The following is a 24,075-nucleotide window of genomic DNA, read 5'->3' on the forward strand; positions in this document are numbered from 1 at the left end:
CTCTCTCTCTCTCTCTCTCTGCGCCACCCCCTGCTTCTTCTCAAGGGATCCTTTAAATGCTTTTGTGAAGAAGCAGGGGGCCCTTTAAGAAGCTTGGCACCCTTTAAGGGAGGGAGCTGGCCCTTTAAGGAAGGGGGCGGAGCCCGCATTAGCCGCACTATTGCTACGGGCCTGGCCTCTGCGTATGGTGCCATATGTCTTGAAGTCAGAAAAAGTGTCCTTAGTAGCAGTACACAGCCAAAAGAACTTAAAAGTCTGAGCTCTTCAGTAGAAAGCACGCATGGAATGGAAGGCAGGGGGCACGAGGCTTTGAGCTTCCTTTGTGGATATATTAAACCATATGTTGTTAACATGATAAGTCAACTTAGCCAGCAAGTTGCAGCTGACTTACAGTTACCCCATAAGGTTTTCAAGGCCAGAGATGAGCAGAGGTGATTTGTCATTGCCTTCCTCTGCACTGCAACCCAGAACTTCAATTACTGATCTCCCATCCAAGTACTAACTGAGACCGACCCTGCTGAGATTCTGACAACATCACATGAACACATGAAGCCCTTGGTCCCTCAAAGTCAGCATTATCTACTCAGACTGGCAGCGGCTCTCCAGGGTCTCAGGTAGAGATCCTTCAACATCACCTCCTGCTTGGTCCTTTTTAACTGGAGATGCCGGGGATTGAAGCTGGGACCTTCTGCATGCCAAGCAGAGGCTCTTCCACTTAGCCATGGCCCCTCTTTGCAGCTCTCCAGGGCCTCAGGCAAAGGTCTTTCCCATCACCTATTCCCTGGTCCTTTTTAACTGGAGATGCCGGGGATTGAAGCTGGGACCTTCTGCATGCCAAGCAGAGGCTCTTCCACTTAGCCATGGCCCCTCTTTGCAGCTCTCCAGGGCCTCAGGCAAAGGTCTTTCCCATCACCTATTCCCTGGTCCTTTTTAACTGGAGATGCCGGGGATTGAAGCTGGGACCTTCTGCATGCCAAGCAGAGGCTCTTCCACTTAGCCATGGCCCCTCTTTGCAGCTCTCCAGGGCCTCAGGCAAAGGTCTTTCCCATCACCTATTCCCTGGTCCTTTTTAACTGGAGATGCCGGGGATTGAAGCTGGGACCTTCTGCATGCCAAGCAGAGGCTCTTCCACTTAGCCATGGCCCCTCTTTGCAGCTCTCCAGGGTCTCAGGTGGAGGTCTTTCCCATCACCTCCTGCCTGGTCCTTTTAACTGGAGATGTCGTGGGTTGAACCCGGGACCTTCTGCATGCCAGGCAGAATCTCTTCCACTGAGCCACACCCCCTCCCCCAAGGATCAAGCTAGCCTGGGCCATCTGGTCAGGGCAAGAGATGGACAAAGGTGGTTTGCCATTGCCTTCCTCTGCATAGCAACACTGGACTCCCTTGGTGGTCTCCTGTACAATTACTGACCAGAGCTGACCCTGCTTAACTTCTGAGATCTGATGGGATTGGGCTAGTCTGGGCCTTCCATGTCAGGGTGATAACTCAGGCTGTCGTAATACCCGTTGGGTATAGAAACCCATGGAGGGTTCTGCGTTGGCATAAAGAGGGTTAAAGCTTCCTCGCTGCAGTTACATCTCATGCATGTGTAGTACAGAGAGATATTTGGATATCCCCCCCGCCATACCTGCTGACTTCAGCGCCTCTCAGATGGATCGCAGATTGTGTTTTTCTCCCCTTCCGCCCCCTCCTGTTGCTTTGAAAAGAGAGTAATTTTTCAAGTTTATATCAAATGTCACTCTGTTTCATTTCCAAACACAATCTCGCGGAGGGACGGTCGGGCTCTCCCCATTTCCAATCTCTAAAAGTTAATGCCTGAATTTATACTCTTTTCTCCCACTCGTGCACCTAAATTAAGAGGTATAATTACTGGTGGCGCCGACTACAAACAAACGTAGCAACGTGGGGCAAGGAACAACCGGAGGATAGCTCTCCCCCCCCTTCTACCAGCTCCCCTCCCCTTCCTCCCTGAAGGCCGGGGTTATTCACATCCTTTATTCAAATTCAAGGGGGCAGGCAGGAGTCCTGCCCCCACACCTTGCTTCTTGGCTAGGAAAACAGGTTAGTGTTTTGATGACAACCAAAAAGTCTGCAGTCTTAAGTATTTAGTCCCAAGTTCAACTTCCTCCTCCGCAGAATAATGATGATGATGATAATGATGATGATGTCGACGACAATGACTACATCAAGAAAAACAAAGAGAAGCTTCTAGTTGGAATGTACAAAGCAGACTTATATAAGGTTACAAAAATCAAAGAAGATTACAAAAAGATCGAAATCAAAACCCACTTTGACAACTGGAAAGAAAAGCACTTGCATGGGCAATATTTGAAAGACATAGAGAACACAGTTGACCACAATGCCGGTGCCTCCAGTAAAGTTGCTCAAACTGTCTATAAAGAATGTCACAAGAGGAGTTGCAGCTATGGTGCACTGGAGTCTTTGCAAGAAATATGGCTTACCATCAGCCAGAAATTCACGAGAGGGCAAACCAGACAAGATCACGGAGAATGATGAAATGAAGATTCTTTGGGACTTCCGAGTACAAACTGATAAACACCTGGAGCTTAACAGCCTTGATACCACAACTGTAGAACAAATAGGCTTTGTGTCATTGGCACTGCAGTCCCAGGAGACAGAAGAATAGAAAAGAAATAACAGGAGAAGACCACAAAACACCAAGACCTGCAAATAGAGCTAGAGCGCCTCTAGAAGAAGAAGTTCACTGTCATGCCAGTTGTCATTGGGGCTCTTTGAACAGTGCCTAGCAGTCTCAAGAAACAGCTGGACATTCTGGACATTGAATAAGTAACACCAGCTCATCTCCAGAAGACAGTGTTGCTCGGAAAAGCAGGAATCCTGTGAAGATACATCTGCAAATCCCAGGAACTTGGCTAGATTTTGAATTGCAGGACACTATCTACCAGTCAGATATGTGACTGTGACAACTTCTTCTTCTACTTCTTTTAGAGAAGAGAAGAGATTGGATTTATACCCCGGCCTTCACTACCCAAAGGTGTCTTAAAGCGGCTTACAAACTCCTTCCCCTTCCCCTCCCCACAACAGACACCCTGTGAGGTGGGTGGGGCTGAGAGAGCTCTTGACAGAAACTGCTCTTTTTCAAGAACAGCTCTTATCAGAACTGCAGCTTGCCCAAGGTCATCCAGCCAGGTGCAAGTGGAGGAGTGGGGAATCAAACCCGGTTCTCCCAGATTAGAGTCTGCACACTTAACCACTACACCAAACTGGCTCTCTACTACTACTACTACTACTACTACTACTAGTAGTAGTAGTAGTAGTGTAGAGCCAATAGCACATAGCTGCCGTGGGGTTGCCAGGGTTGGATTGAGGGTTTGGAGATGGGAGGGAGCTCAGTGGGGTACAACACTCTAGATTCCCTACTCTAAAGCAGCCATTTTATCCAGGGTAACTGATCTCTGCTGTCTGCAGATTGGTTGTAATTTTGAGTGATCTCTGGGCCCTGCCTGGAGGCTGGCAACCCTAGTTAATGGGACCCTCCTCCATTTGGCTCAGAATGATTAATCTACTGTTGCGATTTTTGGTTCTCAGGTCCAACAGCACCCCAGGAATCGTAGCTCATATGCCTTGGTGAGTTCACATAAGCCTCCCAGAATCTGTGGTCTTAGTCCCTGCCCCGGCCCCACCAGGTAGGGGAAAAAGAAGAGAAGGGACCAAGAACATCTACCGTGATCTGGACCTTGGTATCCTCCAACCGTGCAGAGAGCTGGATTGGTTGTCTGACGATGCAAAATACTTGGTTTACCTGATGCAGGAGACCCAGCCACCCTGTTTCTGCCTTGTCTTGGTTTGAGAAGATAACCATCATCTTTTCGATCAGGTTGTTCAGAGGAGGAGGTAGAAGGGATAGGCTTCCCGCTGATGTTTGGGCTCTTGGGCAAGGTAGTGGAGAAGGGGATCTGTCGCTCTGCCAAGATATCTGCTTGCTGCCTTCTGTGCGACTAGAAGACCACCAATTGAGAGAGAGCGCCTGATGGTTTCACCTCGTTTGTCAGCAAGGATTTCATCACAACGCTCCCCCCACCCCCGGACTGGGGCAGAGAGCTCTGTTTCTCAGCTGCCCCGGCCCGTATAACACTACTATGTCTCTTTCGGGTCACAATTCACAGTAGTGGCTCTTACCAGCTTGGGGCTAGGTCTTGAAGAACTGTCTCCTTCCTTACTGTCCAGTTGACCAGTTGAGGCCTTCTTCTCCACTCCTCTACTCTGTGCTACCACCTGCAGATTTCCCCCCCTCTGTGGTGGCACCTGGATTTTGGAATCCCCTCCTCCTAATGGCGTGCCTGTCTGAAGCCGCCACCCAGAGCAACTGACAGTATTTATTTACTTAATGAAGTAAATTTACTTACTTAATGAAGTACCCTGCCTTTCTGCCCAACAGCAACCCAAAGGGAACCTCCATGTTCAAAGGCTTCGAACTTTAGGCCCTGTTGTTGGCCCTTCAAAGGAACTGGTTGGCCACTGTGTGAGACAGGATGCTGGACTGGATGGGCCCTCACTGGTCTGATCCAGCAGAGCTCATTGGACGTTCTTCTCAGGGGAAGACCTCAGCCTCTATGTCCTGTTGTTGGCCCTCCAGAGGAAATGGTTGGCCACTGTGTGAGGCAGGATTCTGGACTAGATGGACCCTCACTGGTCTGATCCAGGAGGCCTCTTCTGATGATCTTATCAGGGGAAGGCCTCAGCGTCTATGCTATGTTGTTGGCCCTCCAGAGGAACTGGTTGGCCACAGTGTGAGATGGGATGCTGGACTAGATGGACCACTGGTCTTATTCAGCAGGGCTGATGTTCTTATCAGAGGATGGCCTCGGCCTCTCTGCCCTGTTGTTGGACCTCCAAAGGAACTGGCTGGCCCCTGTGTGAGACAGGATGCTGGACTAAGATGGACCACTGGTCTGATCCAGCAGGGCTCTTCTGATAGTCTTCTCAGGGAAAGACCTCTGCCTCCATACCCTGTTGTTGGCTTTCCGGAGGAACTGGTTGGTCACCGTGTGAGACATGATTCTGGACTAGATGGACCACTGGTCTGATCCAAGAGGGCTCTTCTTAAGTTCAAAGTGGCTTGCATCATTTGCCTTTCCTCCATTTTATCCTCACAACAACCCCGTGAGGTAGTACAAGCCGATAGTGTGTGACTGGCCCAACACCATCCAGCAAGTTCCAAGAACCGAGTGAGGAGTCAAACCTGTGTGTTCCAGTTTTTAGTCTGACACCTAACCTCTGCATCACGCTGGCTCTCCGCAACGTCCAGATGAAAGGTTCTGTTTTTGTGATCTGTTTTGTTGAGGATTAGGAAAGAAAGACATTTGAGGAGGTTAGTCGTGAATGGTAAATTCTCACTGAGGGCCACAATAATGTTGCCAGGCTGTCAGGAACGTTGAGGCGTGCACTGTCAGCAATGAACTCGGAAGGGATGTAGGGTTGTTCTAGGAATCTCCCAGAAACTCTGTGCTAAAGCACATGAATCCGCCTTATACTGAATCAGACCCTCGGTCCATCAAGGTCAGTATTGTCTATTCAGGTTGACAGCGACTCTCCAGGGTCTCAGGCGGAGGTCTTTCCCGTCACCTTTTGTGGGAGATGCCAGGGATCGAACCCTGGGGCCTTCTGCATGCCAAGCCACGTGCTCTGCCACTGAGCCCCAGACCAGAGCCTCTCTGCAGTTTCCCCCAGGAATGACAAAGCAGCGTTGGGACAGGTTCTTGTTTTTTAAAATCATTTTTTCTCCTCTGCCGCTTGGAGCGATGACAGGAAAGTGATGGCTTCATGCCATAGTGGGAGGCCCGGGTGCTTTGGGTCTAAAAGCTTAGAGATTTTTTAATGTTCATGCCAATAACGCCCACTCCCTTGGCCGCCCATAAAAGGTAAGGGTAGGAATGGCGGAATCAGGTTATTTAAGATACTTTTAGTTTCAAGTGACGGAAATGTGATAGACAATCTGGAAGGAGCGGCTGGAGATCGAATTTCCTCTGACATTTTGCCGGGCACTGTTAGGAGGTGTAAAATAATGCATATTGGATAAAATAGTCCCAATTTTACCTCCATAAAGTTGAGTGCTGGCTTAGCTATTACCGCCCGAGAGAGAGAGAGAGAGAGAGAAAAGCTTAAGAGCCATTGAACATCGTCGGCTTTAAAAAGAGGAAGCCTGCCATGTGCTACAGACACAAAAAAGGCAAACAGGATGCTTCGGAGAGGAAGAGTAAATCGTACAAAAACCATGGTAATTCCTCCGCAAATGAGTGGCTCTTGTGCTGCCGTCCTTACAGCGGGCAATTTGGATCGTCTTGCGGAAGATGAAGTGGTTGTGGGGTCTCGTGGAAGCGCTGGGAAGCTATTTGTCTGTAACTCCTGGTAAATATGAGCCGTCTCAAAATGGGATTGAACGAAGTTGTAGAAGATTAATTTTTTAAGGGAAAGGGCTTTTGGACCAGCCCTTTCTTGAGTTGAATGGGTCACTTGAAAGTAGCAGGAATCTGTTGCAGGAGTGGAGGAGTCGATGGATATCCTTTTCTGCCATTATATTAGGAGTTTCCAAGAAAGCCAGCAGCAATTGCGAGGCATTAAAAATCATGATGTGTCCAGCTTTCGCTGGAATCCCCACATCCTTCCTTCCAACCACAGTTTTGCTTCAGTCCAAGAAATATGACTTTGTCCACGTGCCTGGTCTTCTCATACTTTTGTCCCTTCCTAAGGGAGAAGAGGAGATTGGATTTATACCCCGCCCTTCACTACCCAAAGGAGTCTCAGAGCGGCTTACAAACTCCTTTCCCTTCCCCTCCCCACAACAGACACCCTGTGAGGTAGGTGGGGCTGAGAGAGCTCTTAACAGAACTGCCCTTGAGAGAACAGCACTGAGAGAACTATGGATTGCCCAAGGTCATCCAGTAGCTGCAAGTGGAGGAGTGGGGAATCAAACCCGTTTCTCCCAGATTAGAGTCCGCGCACTTAACCACTACACCAAATTTACTGTGGCTGCCCTGCTCTCTTCTAGCAGTTCCACAATAGTCACAGCTCCTTGGGTCAACGTACATCTCTCTTCTCCTTGTTAAAACCCCATTCTGTATCTTAGGGATTATTAGGAAATGGATTGAAAATAAAACGGCCAATATTATAATGCCCTTTTATTTCTCTACGGTGTGGCCTCGTTTGGAATATTGCATACAGTTCTCGTCACCGTGTCTCTAAAAGGACATGGCAGAGCTGGGAAAGGTACAGAGGAGGGCAACCAAGATGGTTCAGGGGTTGAAGGACCTTTCTTGTGAGGAAAGCCTGAAGAGTCTGGGGCTTTTCAGTTCAGAAAACAGACAACATGAAAGAGGTTTAACAAATGATGCATGAGGTGGAGAGAGTTGACAAAGAGGACTTTTTCTCCCTCTCCCCAAAGACTAGAACTTGAGAGCATCCAATGAAACTGATGGGCAGTAGGTTCAGGACAGACAAAAAGAAACACTGATTTACACAGAGTGTGGTTAAAGTGTGAGATTAGCTGCTTGAGGACACAGTGATGGCTACAGGAATGAACAGCTTTAAAGGCGGATTGGATAGATTCATGGAGGACAAAGTTGTTCAGTGGGTATTAGCAATGGTGACTGAGGGGAACCTCCACATTCAGAGGCACTAATCCTCTGAATCCCAGAGCCAGGAGGTAACATCAGGGGAAGGTCTTGGCCTCTATGCCCTGCTGTTGGTCATTCAGGGGACTTGATTGGCTACTAGATGGACCACTGGTCTGATCCAGCAGGGCTGGATCAGGAGAAGGCCTTGGCTTCTATGCCCTGTTGTTGGTCCTCCACAGGGTTCGTTTTGTAGAAAAAGAGCTAGGGGAACTCATTAGCATAACTCATTAGCATATGCCACACCCCCTGACATCACCGGAAGTGTGTCATAAGGCCACACACCCCGCCCCCAATGGTCCCGGCCGCCGCCGCCGGCCTTGCAGCTCCACTGCCGAGCCCCACGAGGAGTGCAAGGAAGCCCCGCGAAGGCCCTCCCTGGCCCCAGGCAGGCAGGGGTGGGGAGAGGCAGGGAGGAAGTAACTTACCCTCCCTCTTCTCCTGCCTCCTCCTGGCTGAATGAGGGCTGGAAGCGGGGCGGCCGGAAGCAGGGGGCAGGGCTTCGTCATGTGCCCCGCCCCCCGTACCTCACCCGGGGGAACTGCGGTCCCCCGCAATCCCCCCCGAAATGACCTTTAGTCCTCCAGAGGATCTGTTTGGCCTCTGTGTGAGAAAGATTGCTGGACTAGATGGTCCCTCACTGGTCTGATCCAGCAGGGCTCCTCTTCCGAGGTTCTTATCAGGGGAAGGCTTCGGCCTCTGTACCCTGTTGTTGGCCATCTAGATTAACTGGTTGGCCACTGTGTGAGACAGAATGTTGGATTAGATGGACCACTGGTCTGATCCAGCAGGGCTTTTCTTATATTCTTATGACATGAAAAACTGCTTCCCTAGAGAAACCCTGCTGGTCAGAGTAGACATAAACGCATGAAGCTGCCTTATACAGAAAAAGACCCTTGCTCCATCAAGGTGTGTCCTGTCTCCTCTGACCAGCAGTGGCTCTCCATGGTCTCTTTGGGAGGTCTTTCGCACTACTTGCTGCCAGGTCTTTTTAACTGGAGACTCTGGGGTTTGAACCTGGGACCTTCTGCATGCAAAGCAGAACTCTATCACTGAGCCACAGCCACGTTGTGGCAGACTTCCTTGGCTTGCAACTGCAGGGCCTGATGGTCCCAAAGTGCCTGAAACGTGAGTGCATTTAAATCTAGGGAGCTCACAGAGCCAGGTCCCGGGGTCAGAGACTGACGTCGCCAGTTGGAGTCTCAAGAGTTCACAATACTCGAGTATCTCTGCGGTTCTAGAAGGCAGGTGTATACAGCGGACACAGCCGGGTGAGGCCTGTTTGGGAATCCGTCACACATTCTAAGAACATTGCCGCATGGTCGAAACACTTAATCTTCTGCCGGTTTTGCACATGTGTCATGGTCAGTGACATGACTTGTGGTTGTGCCTTTTGTCATGTCATAAGGACCTTGGCTAAACTGAAGAGTGATCCGTCAGTAATAGCCATAAGAGCTATTACTGAGCAGCGCTGCGCAGCACTGCACTCTTAACTGGTTGATTAAGTTGTGGGATTGGAATGTACCGGCGGTAGCAACGGTCTCGTAGCAGTAATGAGGTTCTGTGAATTAACAAGCAAAGGCCCTCTTTTAAAATTTAGTATACCTTGTGACAATTTCAGCTTGTGAATGTGTTAATCTCTGACATTTCTGAGCCTGCTGGCACCTTTGGAGTTTTGATGCAGAGTGGTGGGTACAAGTACCAAATGGCTGCTACAGTAGGCGGAGCCAAGCACGGAATGGCTTCCAGAAGAGGCGGAGCCCATCACAAATGTGTCCAGGAGTGAGACCGTGGATAAGTCTAATAGAAACACTTCAACATTTAAGGCAGTATGATGTCTTTTAAAAAAAGAACATACCGTTTTAAAATGTTCTCTTGCGTATGCACAACTTACATTCAGTCGTGCTGTGAATATTCTTGTGCTGTGGTAGCAACTGCTTCTGAGGCAAGGCTTTTTTTTTTAATCTGCCAATCAGAAACCCTGCTGGGCAATAAAAAACCCCTGGCCCTGCCCACCTTCTAAAACACTTGGTGGGCTCCATCAAAAACATTAGTGGGTGCCCACGGGCCCCACGTTGGGGACCCTGTGGTGTAAAAATTATCTTTGGGGAATATTTTTTAAAACATTTTTTTTTAATTAAACGTCATGTAGTCGTAAGAGTTAACTATATCTCAAAAGATGATACAGGTCCGCATATAACCATAGGTCACTTTACAAACGTAAAAAGAATAACAGGTCCCGATAATATGGATTATTAGGAATTATGTCCCTTTCTGTTAAATATCCTGTTACAGGAAACCAAAGCATTTGAAAGGATTTTTTGATAACCAATTAAGTTAGAAACAGTTGACCGGGATGAAATTTTGCTTAAAATAAAGCGGCCCCATAATTTATTTATTTTTTGCCAGATTTGCAATGTGGGACAGGATTTATCTATCTTTGGGGAATATTTAATTATTTGCCATGCAAATTTAAACCCGACAGACAAAATACAGGTCCTTTCCTGCAGTTAAGTGTGCCTCTTAGTGCTCTCTCGAGTCACAGCGATGGGCGCTTAACATTTTCCCTCTGGAGCTCGCCAGTATATTAGCGTGATCCACACACTTCCATTACAGGCTCGGCCTCTTTCCTTTCCCTGTAAACACACCATTGTGAGCCACAGAAGTCTATTACTAACCCCTTGCCTCTTTTCCCTCCAAAGGGAGCCAGCAGCAATTTATCTGCTCATGTCAGGAAAGCAGGTGGCAGGGTAGCTTCAAGGCCGAGGCCCGCTTAGCCAATGATAAATAGGCTATTTACCGGCTCTGCATCTCCGGATGCCGTCCACGCCCGGAGCAGAGAACGGCCCCGAAACTATAATAACAAACCTCATTGCAACCTTCAGCAGGGATGGAGAGCCAGCACACATAACAAATGGCTTTGGTGCTGCGGAGATGGGGTGGAATTGAAAGTTTCCCGCCTTGGAATGCATATCCGTGGAATTATCAGAGAGCACCTGCTTTATCCGGGCCATCTGTGATGGGTTTGCCGTGCGGAAAGAGAGACGCTCGGTAATCAGAAAATTGAGGCAAACGTTTCTTTGCGCTGATAATCTTTATCAGCCAGCCACTGTGCATTCATGTTTTTACAATTTGGAGAGACGGGCGCAGACACACTCTTCTCCGCCGCCGAGACTGGGTTTGGGAATGATTCGGGGACTGGATTCGGGGGTAACACAATACCGACCCTCCTGACTTTCTCTTTTGTACTTTGCGGAAGTTGAGAGAGGCCTTCGGGATGGAGTTCCCGGGAACAGTAACAGCCCCTACTTTCATGATCCCTGACTCGTATAAATCTCCAGCGGGGTGTCAAAGCATAATTTTTTAGATTCCCCGCTACAGGTTGGCATGGCTTATGTTGCTGTCAACAAGTTTCCTTTTTGCAATCCAACTTGAGCGGAGCCCCCACGCCTCCGAAAGGTACCATCTGGCTGTACTTGGACCTATTCCTCCGGCATAGTCGAATTAGGAATGCTGTGCATCTCGGCAGCACAGTTGAAGGATACTGTATGCTAATGCCTTATCTCCCTGGTGCCAAAGACGAAGCCCTGGGTGCCTGTGTTTTGGTATGCATCTCTAATTAGGGCAGCGCTTGGATCATTTATTTTTTCCCCCTGACGTGCCCAGAAAGCTCTGTGTTTTGCCGTTGTTTTTTTTTAAGAGATGGCAGATGGCAAAGTGAAAAAAGGAAGTCGTAGTGGTATGAAAGTGCTAGCCCTTTGCCAAGGAGTTGTGGGATGGTTGGGCAGGTGTTGACGGGGAGGGGTTCTGGGAGCTTCTCCATTGTGGGGTCAGTGTTGAATCAGAGACAAAGACCTGTAGTCTAAGGAAAGATTCTGAACCCCTCTATAAGGGATGCCATAAGAACTAAATGCAGGGGTGTCAAACATGTGGCCCGGGGGCCGAATCAGGCCCCCGGAGGGCTTCTATCAGGCCCCCGGAGGGCTTCTATCAGGCCCACAGTGGAACTGGCTGCCTTCTGCTTCTTCTTCCAGTTCTGCTGCTGCTGCGTCATTGTAGGTTTGCAGCTTACAGATACAGACCTGAACAGCATACTTAAGATTGCGACAGCTCAGATATTTTGATGCAATAATTCAGAGCAAGAGGTGTCAGTTATCAGACACTGTTCAATAAACAAAATATTGCCAAGAGTGCTAATGTTTTAAGCATGTTTTTATTTAAAGTTTAAAAAAAAACACCCTTTGTGTTTGTGTCCTTTATAAAGTTTATATCTCCACTACCTGGCATTACATTTTATGACACACGTGGCCCAGCCCAGCAAGGACTCATTTATGTCAGATCTGGCCCTCATAACAATGAGTTCGACACCCCTGACTTAGCACTTTCACAGAACAATCCTATGCTGGGTGTGAGCTTAGATTTATAGACTTTCCCACCCCAGGTTGGGAAATTCCTGGTAATCTTGGTAGGCGGAGCCTGGGGTGGATGGATTTTGGGGGTTGGGGGGACCTCAGGAGGGTATAATGGCATTGTCCACCCATCGAAGCAGCCATTTCCTCCAGGGAAACTGTCATCTGCAGATCAGTTGTAATTCTGGGGGGTCTCCAGCCCCCACCTTGAGGTTGGCACCCCTAGCGTTGTCCAGATTATCTCTGCATAAGATGTTGGTGTCCAAAAGCACTTCTTCCTCTTTATCTGGCTGTATGCCTTCTGACAGCGATGTGCGTCGGTCAGAACTTGTGGGCACTCAATGAAATTGTTGAGTAGTTGGGTTGGAATGAATAAAAGGAAGTATTTCTTCAACCAAAGAATGATTGGCACATGGAATTCACTGCTGCAGGAGGTGGTGGCAGCTACAAGTATGGATGGCTTCAAGAGGGAAGTGGATGAACATATGGAGCAGAGGTTCATCAGTGGCTATTATCCACAAAGTATAGATAGGAACTCTGGGGCAAGTGCAGCTCTGTATTCTTGGTTCTTGGGGGGCGGGGGAGACAACAGTAGGAGGCCTTCTAGTGTCCTGGCCCCAGTGCTGGACCTCCTGATGGCACCTGGTATTTTTGGCCACTGTGTGACACAGAGTGTTGGACTGGATGGGCCATTGGTCTGATCCAACTTTGGCTTCTCTTATGTTCTTATCTCTGGTTTCCAGTTGAGAGAAAGAGAGAATTGTCTGCTGTGTTCATGGCAGAGATTCGATTCGAACTGGGGACCTTTCATCACTTGGTATATTAGCCACTTTATGACACTGGCTCATCCAGGTAAAGGCTGGTAGTGAAAATGGCCTGTCGCCTTGGCCATATTGCTTAACTAGGAAGCAAGATTACTGGTGTCGCTCTTGTTTGTAGATGTGGCGGGACGGGGCAATGGAACTGCCATTCCCCTTGGTCCGCACTTAGGCTTTGTCCCTTGATGTGAGTCTACTTTATTTTTGAACCCACTGGGGGCCTTTGGGATATTTGGGGGGGACACATTGACTACTTGTGTCTTCTACTTTGCACATGGATGTGACGGAAATCCCATGGGTGTACCGATCAGGTGATCCTTAGATCAAGAGGTGGTGCTAATGTGGAAGTAAATAGAACTTTTAATGCCCTAAATAAAGTCTTCTACTTGTGTGTCCCAGTAAGAAACGGTACTTACCATGTATGCTCCATACAATGGTTTGTTGCCATGTAGATCAGCAGAGTGGGGACAGGTCTTTCAGGAAGATGTATTTACTCACACGTAGGCTTCCCTGTGTAATTCATGAGTAGAAATAGACTGGTACCATGGTATTTTCCTTAGTATTTTACTCTGGCTACCAATCTGCTCCCATGCCCAATTCAAGGTGTTGGTTTTGACCTTTAAATCCCCATGTGGCTTGGGACCAGGGTCTCTGAGGGACCATCTTCTCCCCGACATTCTTCTCCTCTAGTTAAGATGATAGAGAGAGGTCCTCCTGACTGTCCCGACAATTGAAGAAGCTCATCTGGCAGGCTAATGAGACAGGGCCTTTTCAGTGGCAGCCCCGTGGTTTTGGAACAACTTCCACAGAGGGGTGCACCTGGTCTTTTTTGTCTTTTTTGGCAGTCCATGGTATCCATGAAACTCTCATTTCAAATATATAAACAAACAGTTCTCTACTAGTCATTTTAAAAAAATTGCTTACGTATTTATCCTTCATTTTGGCCAAAATTGGAGGATTTGTTTTAAAGACATCCCTTCCCTGAATATAGTGAGAGGGATTCTCTGATAGGGGTAGATCCCAAAGGTGCCGGGTTGTCTCCTGCCCTCCCCCTCCCCCCATATCGGAGATGGTACCTGGCTGCGGTGGCTCAAGTGGTTAAGACGCTGAACTGCAGACTGGAAGGCTGGTAGCTCAGCAGTTCGAGACCTGAGTGCCACATGATGGAGTGAGCTCCCGTCTCTGGCCCCAGCTCCTGCCAACCTAGCAGTTCGAAAGCAAGACATTGCAAGTAGACAAATAGGTACCGCTTCGGTGGGAAGGCAACAGCGTTCCGTGTGCCTCGGCGTCTAGTCATGCCGGCTACATGAGCATGGAAATGTATTCGGACAGCGCTGGCTCTTCGGCTTGGAAATGGAGATGAGCACCGCACCCCTGGAGTTTGATTCTACTGGCTTTCGAGCAAGGAAAACCTTTACCTTTTTTTTACTTGGAGAGAAGGGGTTCAGGGTCTGTTTACAGGCATAACGGAGGGTCTGTATGGCTGCTCCTCGCCATCAAATGTCCTCCCCATCTCCCTTTGCCGTATTCAGAAGTTTCTGATTATAGTATATCTGTTCCAAGGAAAAGATAAAATTAAAGAGTCCCCCTAAATCGCTGTGTTTCTGCTTGTTTTTCTTTTTTACAGTTGGAGGTGGAGCTGCAGCTGCTGAAGAGCCAGGAATCCACGAAGGAGTTGAGCTTCTTTATTGCCCGGGAGGGGGTGAACGCGCTCAGGTGAGCTCCCTCATAGAATCATGGAATGTTAGAGTTGGAAGAGGCCTTGCAGGTCATCTAGTCCAACCCCCTGCACTCTGCAGGAGCATAAGCGAAAGACAGCCCTACAACGTACCCGAAAGATGGTTGTCCAGCCCCCGCTTGAAAACGTCCAGCGAAGGAGCACCCACCACCTCCCGAGACAGTCTGTTCCACTCCTCAACCACTCTTACAGTCAGGAAGTTTCTCCTGATATTTAGCCGGTATCAACTCCCTTGTAATTTCCACCCATTACATCTAGTCTTGCAATCCGAAACGAGAGAGAATAGATCCGCTCCATCTCCTACATGACAGCCCTTCAAATGCTTGAAGACTGCAATCCTGTCCCCTCTAAGCCTTCTCTTTCCCAGGCTAAACAGACCGAACTCTTTCAGCCTTTCCTAATAAGACTTGGATTCCAGCCCTCTCACCATCCTGGTTGCCCTCTTCTGGACACGCCCTCTCTCCTCTTCGGTATGGGGGGGGGGGGGAGAAGGGGGGGGGAAAGACAGCTTCCCTTTTCTCTCCCCCCCCTCCCTTAATTAGTAAATTTGTCTTCTGAGAAGGAATAAAAATTCATTAGCGATAGGATTGTGAGCTTTAATCGGTTTGATTAATTAGCTCCGGCTTAATCACAGAGAAAAAAGTTTGCCTCCCAACTTAATTGGCAGGCAGAAAGAGGACGAAACATTCTTTGGGAAAGCATGAGCTTGCAAAGGTGACACATTGGCATGGATTAGCCAAGACACGCCCTCTCTCCTCTTCGGTATGGGGGGGGGGGAGAGAAGGGGGAGGGAAAGACAGCTTCCCTTTTCTCTCCCCCCCCTCCCTTAATTAGTAAATTTGTCTTCTGAGAAGGAATAAAAATTCATTAGCGATAGGATTGTGAGCTTTAATCGGTTTGATTAATTAGCTCCGGCTTAATCACAGAGAAAAAAGTTTGCCTCCCAACTTAATTGGCAGGCAGAAAGAGGACGAAAGCTTGGCAGGCCGACCACCCGGTGAGCCGTGGAGGGTCCTCCATTGCACTTGAAGATCTCCCCAACCCCCCCGCCGGTTAATTTCCAAAGCTAACAGATTGCCTCTTAGAGGGAAATTAACTAGGTTACCGTTCAAAGACATCTTGGGCAGACAGGGCTGAGTAGAGTTTGATGCCACTCGGTACCTTTATACTTGTATCCTCCACTGTATTTATTTATTCTTTAATTTTTATTTTTATTATTAGATTTATAGCCCGCCCTCCCCGCAAGCGGGCTCAGGGCGGCTCACAGACTGGGCCCGTATGCCAATAATTAAAACAGTTGAAAACAAGATGAAACAATCATTTATAATCATTTATCACGATACAAGGTGCTCTTGGTGTCTCAGAAAGGTCTTCAGTCACAGGATGGCATCCTGGTGGTGATGGCCCCAGATCAGTGCTATCCGTTCCAGGCAGCACTGTCATTCATTTTTTACAGGGCCATCCCCACCCCCCACCCCCGATGTTGCCCAGCCCAGTTGGTGGTGGTGGTGCAGCGATGGCGGCTCCTACTCGAAAGCCTGGCGGAAGAGCTCCGTCTTACAGGCCCTGCGGAACTGCGCAAGGTCCCGCAGGACCCGGATCTCCTCCGGGAGCTCGTTCCACCAGGTAGGAGCTGCCACCGAAAAGGCCCTGGCCCTGGTTGCTGCAAATCTGGCATCTTTGGGGCCTGGAGTCACCAGGAGATGTTGCATCCCCGACCGTAGTGCCCTCGGGGGAACATATGGAGAAAGGCGGTCCCTTAGGTATGTCAGACCCTGGCCATATTGGGCTTTAAAGGTAAGAACCAGCACTTTGAAGCGAACCTGGTACGCTATTAGCAGCCAGTGCAGCGCTTTCAGCACAGGCCGGATGTGCCCCCGCCTAGAGAGATCCTGCACTCGTGAACAATGTTCCTTCTAAGCTGTGGAGTTGTGTGAGCAGAAATCCTACTTTGTGAGCGACTGGCATTAAAGTTGTTGGCGAGCGATTTGGCTGGATTACTTTGCTCTGGAGCCATCCTTACTGATCTAGGACATAAATGTGTGAGCTGGAGGCTAAAACATTGTGAGCTAGCTCACACTAACTCAGCTTAGAGGGAACATTGTTCATGAGTTTTGAACTTGTTCTTTGGTGTTCGTTTGTTTGTTATTCTTCAAATTGCTTTCGAGAGGTTTTTGGAATGGTTCTCTGCGGCAGAATAATGGGAGGTGAATGTTACCTGTTCCCAGCTCTGGCCTTTGGTTTTAACGGCTGACATCTTTTTACAAATTGCAAGTTTACCTCCCTCCTTATTTATTTATTTATTATTCAAATTTGTACCCCGCCCTCCCCCGTAGGGCTCAGGATCCTCAGAAAGGGGTTTTTGCTCACATTCTGTAGCCTTTACATTAAATTGTCAAGTAAGTACTTGAAAGGGAGGACTTCTTCACCCAGACAGTAATTAACACTTGGAATTTACTGCCACAGGAAGTGGTAGCAGCTACAAGCGTAGACCGCTTAAAGAGGGGATTGGATAAACCTTTGGAGCAGAGTCCCATCAGTGGCTGTTGGCCACAAGGAATAGTGATGCTCTGTATTCTGGGTCCTTGGGGGGCAACAGTTAGAAGTCTTCTGGAGTCCTGGCCCCACTGGTGGACCTCCTGATGGCACTTGGGTTTTGGCCACTTTGTGACACAGAGTGTTGGATTGGATTGGCCATTGGCCTGATCCCACATGGCTTCTCTTACGTTCTTATGTCTGGGGCAGTGATGCTCTGTGTTCTGGGAGCTTGGGGGGCAACAGTGGGAGGACTTCTGGAGTTCTGGTCCCACTGGTGGACCTCCTGATGGCACTTGGGTTTTGACCACTGTGTGACACAGAGTGTTGGACTGGATGAGCCATTGACCTGATCCAACATGGCTTCTCTTATGTTCTTATGTCTGGGGCAGTGATGCTCTGTATTCTGGGTGCTTGGGGGGCAACAGTGGGAGCACTTCTGGAGTTCTGGCCCCACTGGTGAACCTCCTAATGGCACTTGGGTTTTGGCCACTGTGTGACACAGAGTGTTGGACTGGGTGGGCCATTGACCTGATCCAACATGGCTTCTCTTACGTTCTTATGTCTGGGGTAGTGATGCTCTGTATTCTGGGTTCTTAGGGGGCAACAGTGGGAGGGCTTTTGGAGTTCTGGCCCCACTGGCGGACCTCCTGGGTTTTGGCCATTGTGTGACATAGAGTCTTGGAATGGATGGGCCATTGGCCTGATCCAACATTGCTTCTGTTATGTTTTTTTTTTTTTTTGAAACCCCCGAGAGGGTATTTTTATTATTTTTTCATAAGACTATTAACTACAACGAAAAATAAAGGAAGGGGGACTACATCTAAGGATAAAGGAAAGATACCCACACTAACTAAAATCCCAAGAGTAGGACATCCTTTCCATGTTAATCTAAATGTTAGTAAAATAAGTGTTAGTGATACAATATACTTGTGAAGTTCTTGTTTAACACATCTTCTATATTAGTAAGTTAATCTTTGTGAGAGTACTTCTTGAGCATCTTCTTTACTTCTAAGAGCAATTTACAGAGTCCTTCTGCCCTTACTTCGGTTTTCTATCCCTAAAGTCATACACAGTTTTCGTTGCTCCCGCTCCTGCTTCCCCCACAGAGTCCTTGTCCGTTCCCGAAGTAGCAGAGTCACTTGACTTGGATTCTTCATCTTTAAGTTCTTCTTCCGGTCCAAGCTGACATCTCAAAAACTCCTTAGCTTTAAAGATGGAGCCAATCTTCTCTCTTTTATCGTTGACTTTAAAAATTATACCTTCAGGAATTGCCCACCTGTACTGCATTCCATTAGTTTGAAGAAATGAGATCAATTCCTTGTAGCCTTTCCTCTTTTGACGGATTTCAAATGGAATATCCTTTAAAGTCTTTATGATTGTATTCCCAATTTTCAGTGGAGTTGCCGAAGTTGTCTTTAATATCGCATCTCTGGTCTGTCTTCTTGCGAATCTCACCACAATCTCTCCAGGCAGGTTATTTTTCCTGATATAATTGGAGTATGCCTGATAGGCAGCCTCCATGCCTTTTACTATTTCATCCGCTGATATACCTGTTACTGGAGCGATAATCTCTCCCAGAGTCTTCTTTAAATCTTCTTTTTCAATTTCAGGCACCCCCTGAAATCTGAGAGTCATGTTAGCTTTTTCCATTTGAAGCTGTAACAAACGAGTTTCCTGAAGTTTTTGTGTTGTTTCCACATCCGTCACTCTTTTCTTCATCTTCTTATTTGCGATATCCATCTCTGTAATTTTCACAGTTGCATGCTCCAGTTTCTTCTCCGTTTCTACCAGCTGGCGCTGCTGCAGAGTGAAGTTTTGGTTTAGTGTGGCCAATTGCTGGTTAATACCACCGAGTTGCTCCATTACTGGCTTCAACATATCCGCTAGCAACTTCATGACGTCTGCTCCCTCTTCTGGTCTTGGGCTCTGACTGCCTGGTTTCAGTTTTAACTTTCCTCAGGAAGCCACCATATTCCACTTTGTTTACACTTCCAAACCGCTATGCCAGGACTCGAAAGACTCGTCATTTCACTATCGCTACTCAAGTAAGTAGAAAAAACTCGCTGTTTATTTCTCCCCTTCCCCCTTCGCTACATTAGTCCATTCATGCGCTTAGGAGGCGTCCCTCCTTACGCTCCGCTTTTCCCACGGAGGGGGGTGTACTCCGTTTTAGTAAAATAGTCCGTTTATTTCGAACTCACGTTCATTGTTGGTCATATCTTGACCCCGCTCTCTTCATACGCTATTCCGCTCGATCTCCTGCGCTTGTCCCGGTTAGATTGGCTTGTACCCTAAGGTCACCCATCGGCTGGGCCATCGGGGCGGAGGGAAGCCTCTATTCTCCGGCATTAAACCATCGAAGAGGCTAACCTCAAAAGCTCCCTGGCCTGGAACCCTTCACAAGGGCTCCGTGGGGGTGCCACTTGAGGTGGAACCCCTCCAAGCCGAAGGTGTGCTAGTCGCCTCCTTGAGCATCGAGGAGAGCGCCTGCCATCGCCGATCCACCCACTGGAATTCTCACTTCTGTTATGTTCTTAACCAATTGAGTCGAAAGCTAGACAGATTATTGAGCGATTCCTTGATTTGTTCTGCGCTTATTCATTGAAGCATCCATTACTACCAACAGAACATGGTGCATTCATTTTCAACAATTGCATCAAGAGTATAAATCATATTATAACAAAATATCTAGGGTAGCTATGTCAGATAAGATCTCTCTTTTCTTGTTTGAAATTTGCTGTTTTCTGTTGTAAATTGTTTATTTTATTGTAATTTATTGTTTTTAAATCATATGATATTGTTTTAACCTGGCACTTGTGCCCTGTAAGCCGCCCTGAGCCTTCGGGGTAGGGCGGGGTATAAATTTAAATATAAATAAATAAATAAATAAATATTCCAGTTTCCCCACTCTGGCATGGAAGCTCGCAGGCTGACCTCAAGCCAGTCACACGCTCCCAGCCTCACAGGGTTGTTGTGAGGATAAAATGGGAGAACAGTGTAGGCCACTTTGGATCCCTGTTGGAGAGGAAGGCAGAGTGTTGCTTGTCTGATGAAGGGAGTGTTGATTCTCGACAGGCCATACCCCCAAAACCTCACTGGTCTCTTTAGGTGCTACTGGGCTGTTACCGTGCTTCCCTTAAGATATGCATGAAATAGGGAAATCCAGTTTGAGAGCCAGTGTGGTGTAGTGGTTAAGAGCACGGACTCTAATCTGAGAGAACCGGGTTTGATTCCCCACTTCTCCACATGCAGTTGCTGGTGTGACCTTGGGTCAGTCACAAGTTCTCTCAGAGCTGTTCTCTCACGGGCAGTCCTCAAAAGAGCTCTCTCAGCCCCACCTGCCTCATAGGGTGTCTGTTGTGGGGAGAGGAAGGGAAAGGAGATTGTAAGCCACTCTGAGACTCTTTCGGGTAGTGAAGGGCAGGGTGTAAATCCAATCTCCTCTTCTCAACATCTTCTTCTTCTTCTTCTTTTAAATGGAGATGCTGGGGATGGAACCTGGGGCCCTCTGCAAGCCAAGCAGATGCTCTGCCACTGAGCCCTTTATTCCCTCTCCTGTCGTCTCCCTTCTGTCTCACTGACCTGATTCTGATGTTCCTCTGGCCAGAAGCCAAGCACTGGATTTTGTTGATTGTTTCCGGAAGAGCAGGCTTTACCTGGGCCTTGATGAATGCCCCGAAACCGACAATCTGACTGATTTTACGTTTTGTCTTTCTTTAAGACGGGGAAGTCTCGAAGAAAGGGGACAGATGGAGAGACCTCTTCAGCTGGAACAAGCCGTAACTTTTTTTCTCCCACTCCTTCACAGTCAAACAAGAACTCCAATAAATCCTAAACGTTGTCTATAGATTTAGAGACCGGGTAGGGTTCGGTAATGTGAAAGAAATTCATGTTCTTGCCAAGCCGATTAGTCACGCCTGCTGGAAGTCTCTCTTCTCCAGTCACTGTCTTGATGCTCTTTGCAACACTTGAGAGTCTTGTTCCTATGCCCGCTGTGTTTGTGTGCGTTTTAAATTCCGTCCCGTTTTTGCCCATTTTGGTGACACTTCTTCATTTGCTTCCCCCCCACCCCAAGAGCTGCTGTAGCCATGGATAGCTGGATAGAATTTTGTTTTTAATAAATTAGTAAATAAATGTTGTAAAGCAGCTGCAGTGGCTCAAGTGGTTAAGACCCTGAACTGCAGGCTGTGGAAGGTCGGTAGCTCAGCAGTTCGAGACCCGAGTTGCCGCATGACAGAATGAGCTCCCGTCTCTAGTTCCAGCTCCTGCCAACCTAGCAGTTCGAAAGCAAGAAATTACAAGTAGATAAATAGGTACCACTTCAGTGGGAAGGTAACAGCATTCTGTGCGCCTTGGTGTTTAGTCATACCGGCCACATGACCATGGAAATGTCTTCGGACAGCGCTGGCTCTTCGGCTTAGAAACGGAGATGAGCACCGCAACCCTAGAGTCGGATTCGACTGGCTTTCGAGCAAGGGAACCTTTACCTTTACCTTTAAATAAATATTGTAAGCTCTGTGTCCTCTATATGCTTTTTATGGTGCAGAACTGATGTTTTGTTTGTTTGCTTGCTTCATTTATACCTCATCTTTCTCCCCAATGGAGATCCAAAGTAGCTTGCACATCATTCTCCTTTCCTCCGGTTTATCCCCACAGTGACCCTGTGAGGTAGGTTAAGAACAGAAGAGCCCTGCTGGATCAGACATCTGGTCCACCATCATACAGTGGCCAACCACTTTCTCTGGAGGGCCAACGGGAGGGCACAGAGGCCGAGGCTTTCCCCTGATAAGAACATCAAAAGAGACTTGTTGGATCAGAACAATAGTCCATCTAGTCCAGCATCCCATCTCCCACAGTGGCCAACCAGTTCCCCTGGAGGGCCAACAACAGGGTAGAGAGGCCAAGACCTTCCCCAATAAGAACATCAGAAGAGCCCTGCTGGATCAGACCTGTGGTCCACCTAGTCCAGCATCCTATCTCCTCAGGTCAGCCAACAATAGGGCATAGAGGTTGAGGCCTTCCCCTGATGTTGCCTCCTGGCATAGGGATTTAGAAGCTTAGTGCCTCCGAATGTGGAGGTTCTCCTCAGTCACCATGGCTAGTAGCCATTGATAGACTCATCTTCCATGAATCAATTTCATCCCCTTTTAAAACTGTTTTATTCCTGTGGTCATCACTACATCCTCTGACAGTGAATCCCACATTTTAATCAATCTCTGTGTAAAGTAGCATTTCTTTTTGCCCGTCCTGAACCTCCAGCCCATCAGCTGAGAGTCAGTTTGGTGTAGAGCTTAGGAGCACGGATTCTAATATGGGAGAGCCGAGTTTGATTCCCCACTCCTCCACGTGCAGCTGCTGGCATGACCTTGGGTCAGTCACAAGTTCTTTCAGAGCTGTTCTCTCAAGAGCAGTCCTCGAAAGAGCTGTCTCAGCCCCACCTACCTCAGAGGGTGTCTGTTGTGTAAGATGCTCTGAGACTCCTTCAGTTAGTGAAGGGCAGGGTATAAATCCAATCTCCTCCTCTTCCTCCTCCTCCTCTCCTTCTTCTTCCTCCTCCTCCTCCTCCTCCTCCTCCCTCGGGTTCTAGTATTTTGGGAGAGGGAGAAAAAGTTCTCTTTGTCAACTGCCTTTCCGGCCTCATCAGGGCCACTGAGGCGGCTGACCAATGAAAAAAACCACATTATAAAAAAACTTGTCTTAGAAACCATCAGAGCCAGACAAAAACACATCCTTAGAAGAATTGAAATGAAACTAAAGTGCACAGACTGATACTATCATGAAATTAGTCGGAGACCATCTTGTTTTCATGGAGCACTTTATTCTTGTCTTTGTTGTTATTTAATGGTTTTATTGTTTTATCTTGTTTTTATGCATGGGCTTGTTCCCTCTTGTAGGCCGCCCTGAGTCCGTTTGCGGGGAGGGCGGGGTAAAAATATTTTAAAAATAAATTTAAAATACAAAAATATAAAATTGATACTAGAAGATGGAGCAGGGAGGCGGGAGCACTGAGGGAACACCAGACAAAACAAGTCTTTACCCGCTGGCGGAAGACAGATAGGTGAGTCTCTCTGGGGAGAGAGTGCCGGGGTTTTGGTGCCACGACAGAGAAGGTCCTGTCCTGGGCTGCCGCCTACCTAATCTGAGAAATTGGTGGCACCCAAAGCAGGGCCTAGGACAGGGGTCCCCAACCTTTTTGATCCTGTGGGATTCTGGTATGCTTAGCCAAAAATAAAATAAAATGGCTCCCATAGCAGCTGGAGCCAACCACAAAATGGCTGCCACTGAAGGCGGAGCCAACTACTGAACATCAGGGAGTGAAGTTATATGTAGCTTTAATAGTAGCTCCTCAGCATTTCAGGCGGAAGATCTGTTTGATAGGATGCCTTTTTCATCTGTACAGCCAATGAGAAGCCCCGACTGGGCAAAAAGTCTTCCCTGGCCCCGCCCACTTCCTAAAACTATTTGGTGGGCACCAGAAAAAGCATTGACTGGCGCCATAGCACCCACGGGCACCACGTTCGTACCCCTGGCCTAAGATGTGTTTAAGTGGTTGGGTAGGTTCATAAGAGCCAGTTTGGTGCAGTGGTTAAGTGTGTGGGCTCTAGTCTGGGAGAACTGGGTTTGATTCCCCACTCCTCCACTTGCACCTGCTGGATGACCTTGGGCAAGCCTTAGTTCTGTCAGAGCTGTTCTTGAAAGAGCAGTCCTCGAAAGAGCTCTCTCAGCCCCAACTCCCTCAAAGGGTGTCTGTTGTGGGGAGGGGAAGGAAAAGGAGTCTGTAAGCCGCTCCGAGACTCCTTTGGGTAGTGAAGGGCGGGGTATAAATCCAACCTCCTCCTCCTCCTCCTCCTCCTCCTCTTGAGAGCCAGTTTGGTGTAGTGGTTAAGTGCGCGGACTCTAATCTGGGAGAACCGGGTTT

At 48.1% G+C, this 24,075-nt stretch overlaps 1 protein-coding gene across 1 annotated transcript in view; it reads left to right on the forward strand.

Moving 5' to 3' along the window:
• Positions 1-24,075, forward strand: part of MAD1L1 (MAD1 mitotic arrest deficient-like 1 (yeast)) — a 760,935-nt gene that overhangs the window by 382,768 nt on the left and 354,092 nt on the right. The window contains exon 14 of the mRNA XM_015422082.1: positions 14,508-14,596. Within this exon, the coding sequence (XP_015277568.1) occupies positions 14,508-14,596 (89 nt within the window). The remainder of the gene's footprint in view (positions 1-14,507; positions 14,597-24,075) is intronic.

This window comes from Gekko japonicus, unplaced genomic scaffold, assembly GCF_001447785.1.
Source record: "Gekko japonicus isolate JY-2015 unplaced genomic scaffold, Gekko_japonicus_V1.1 scaffold196, whole genome shotgun sequence".
NCBI classification, from domain to species: Eukaryota; Metazoa; Chordata; class Lepidosauria; order Squamata; family Gekkonidae; genus Gekko; species Gekko japonicus.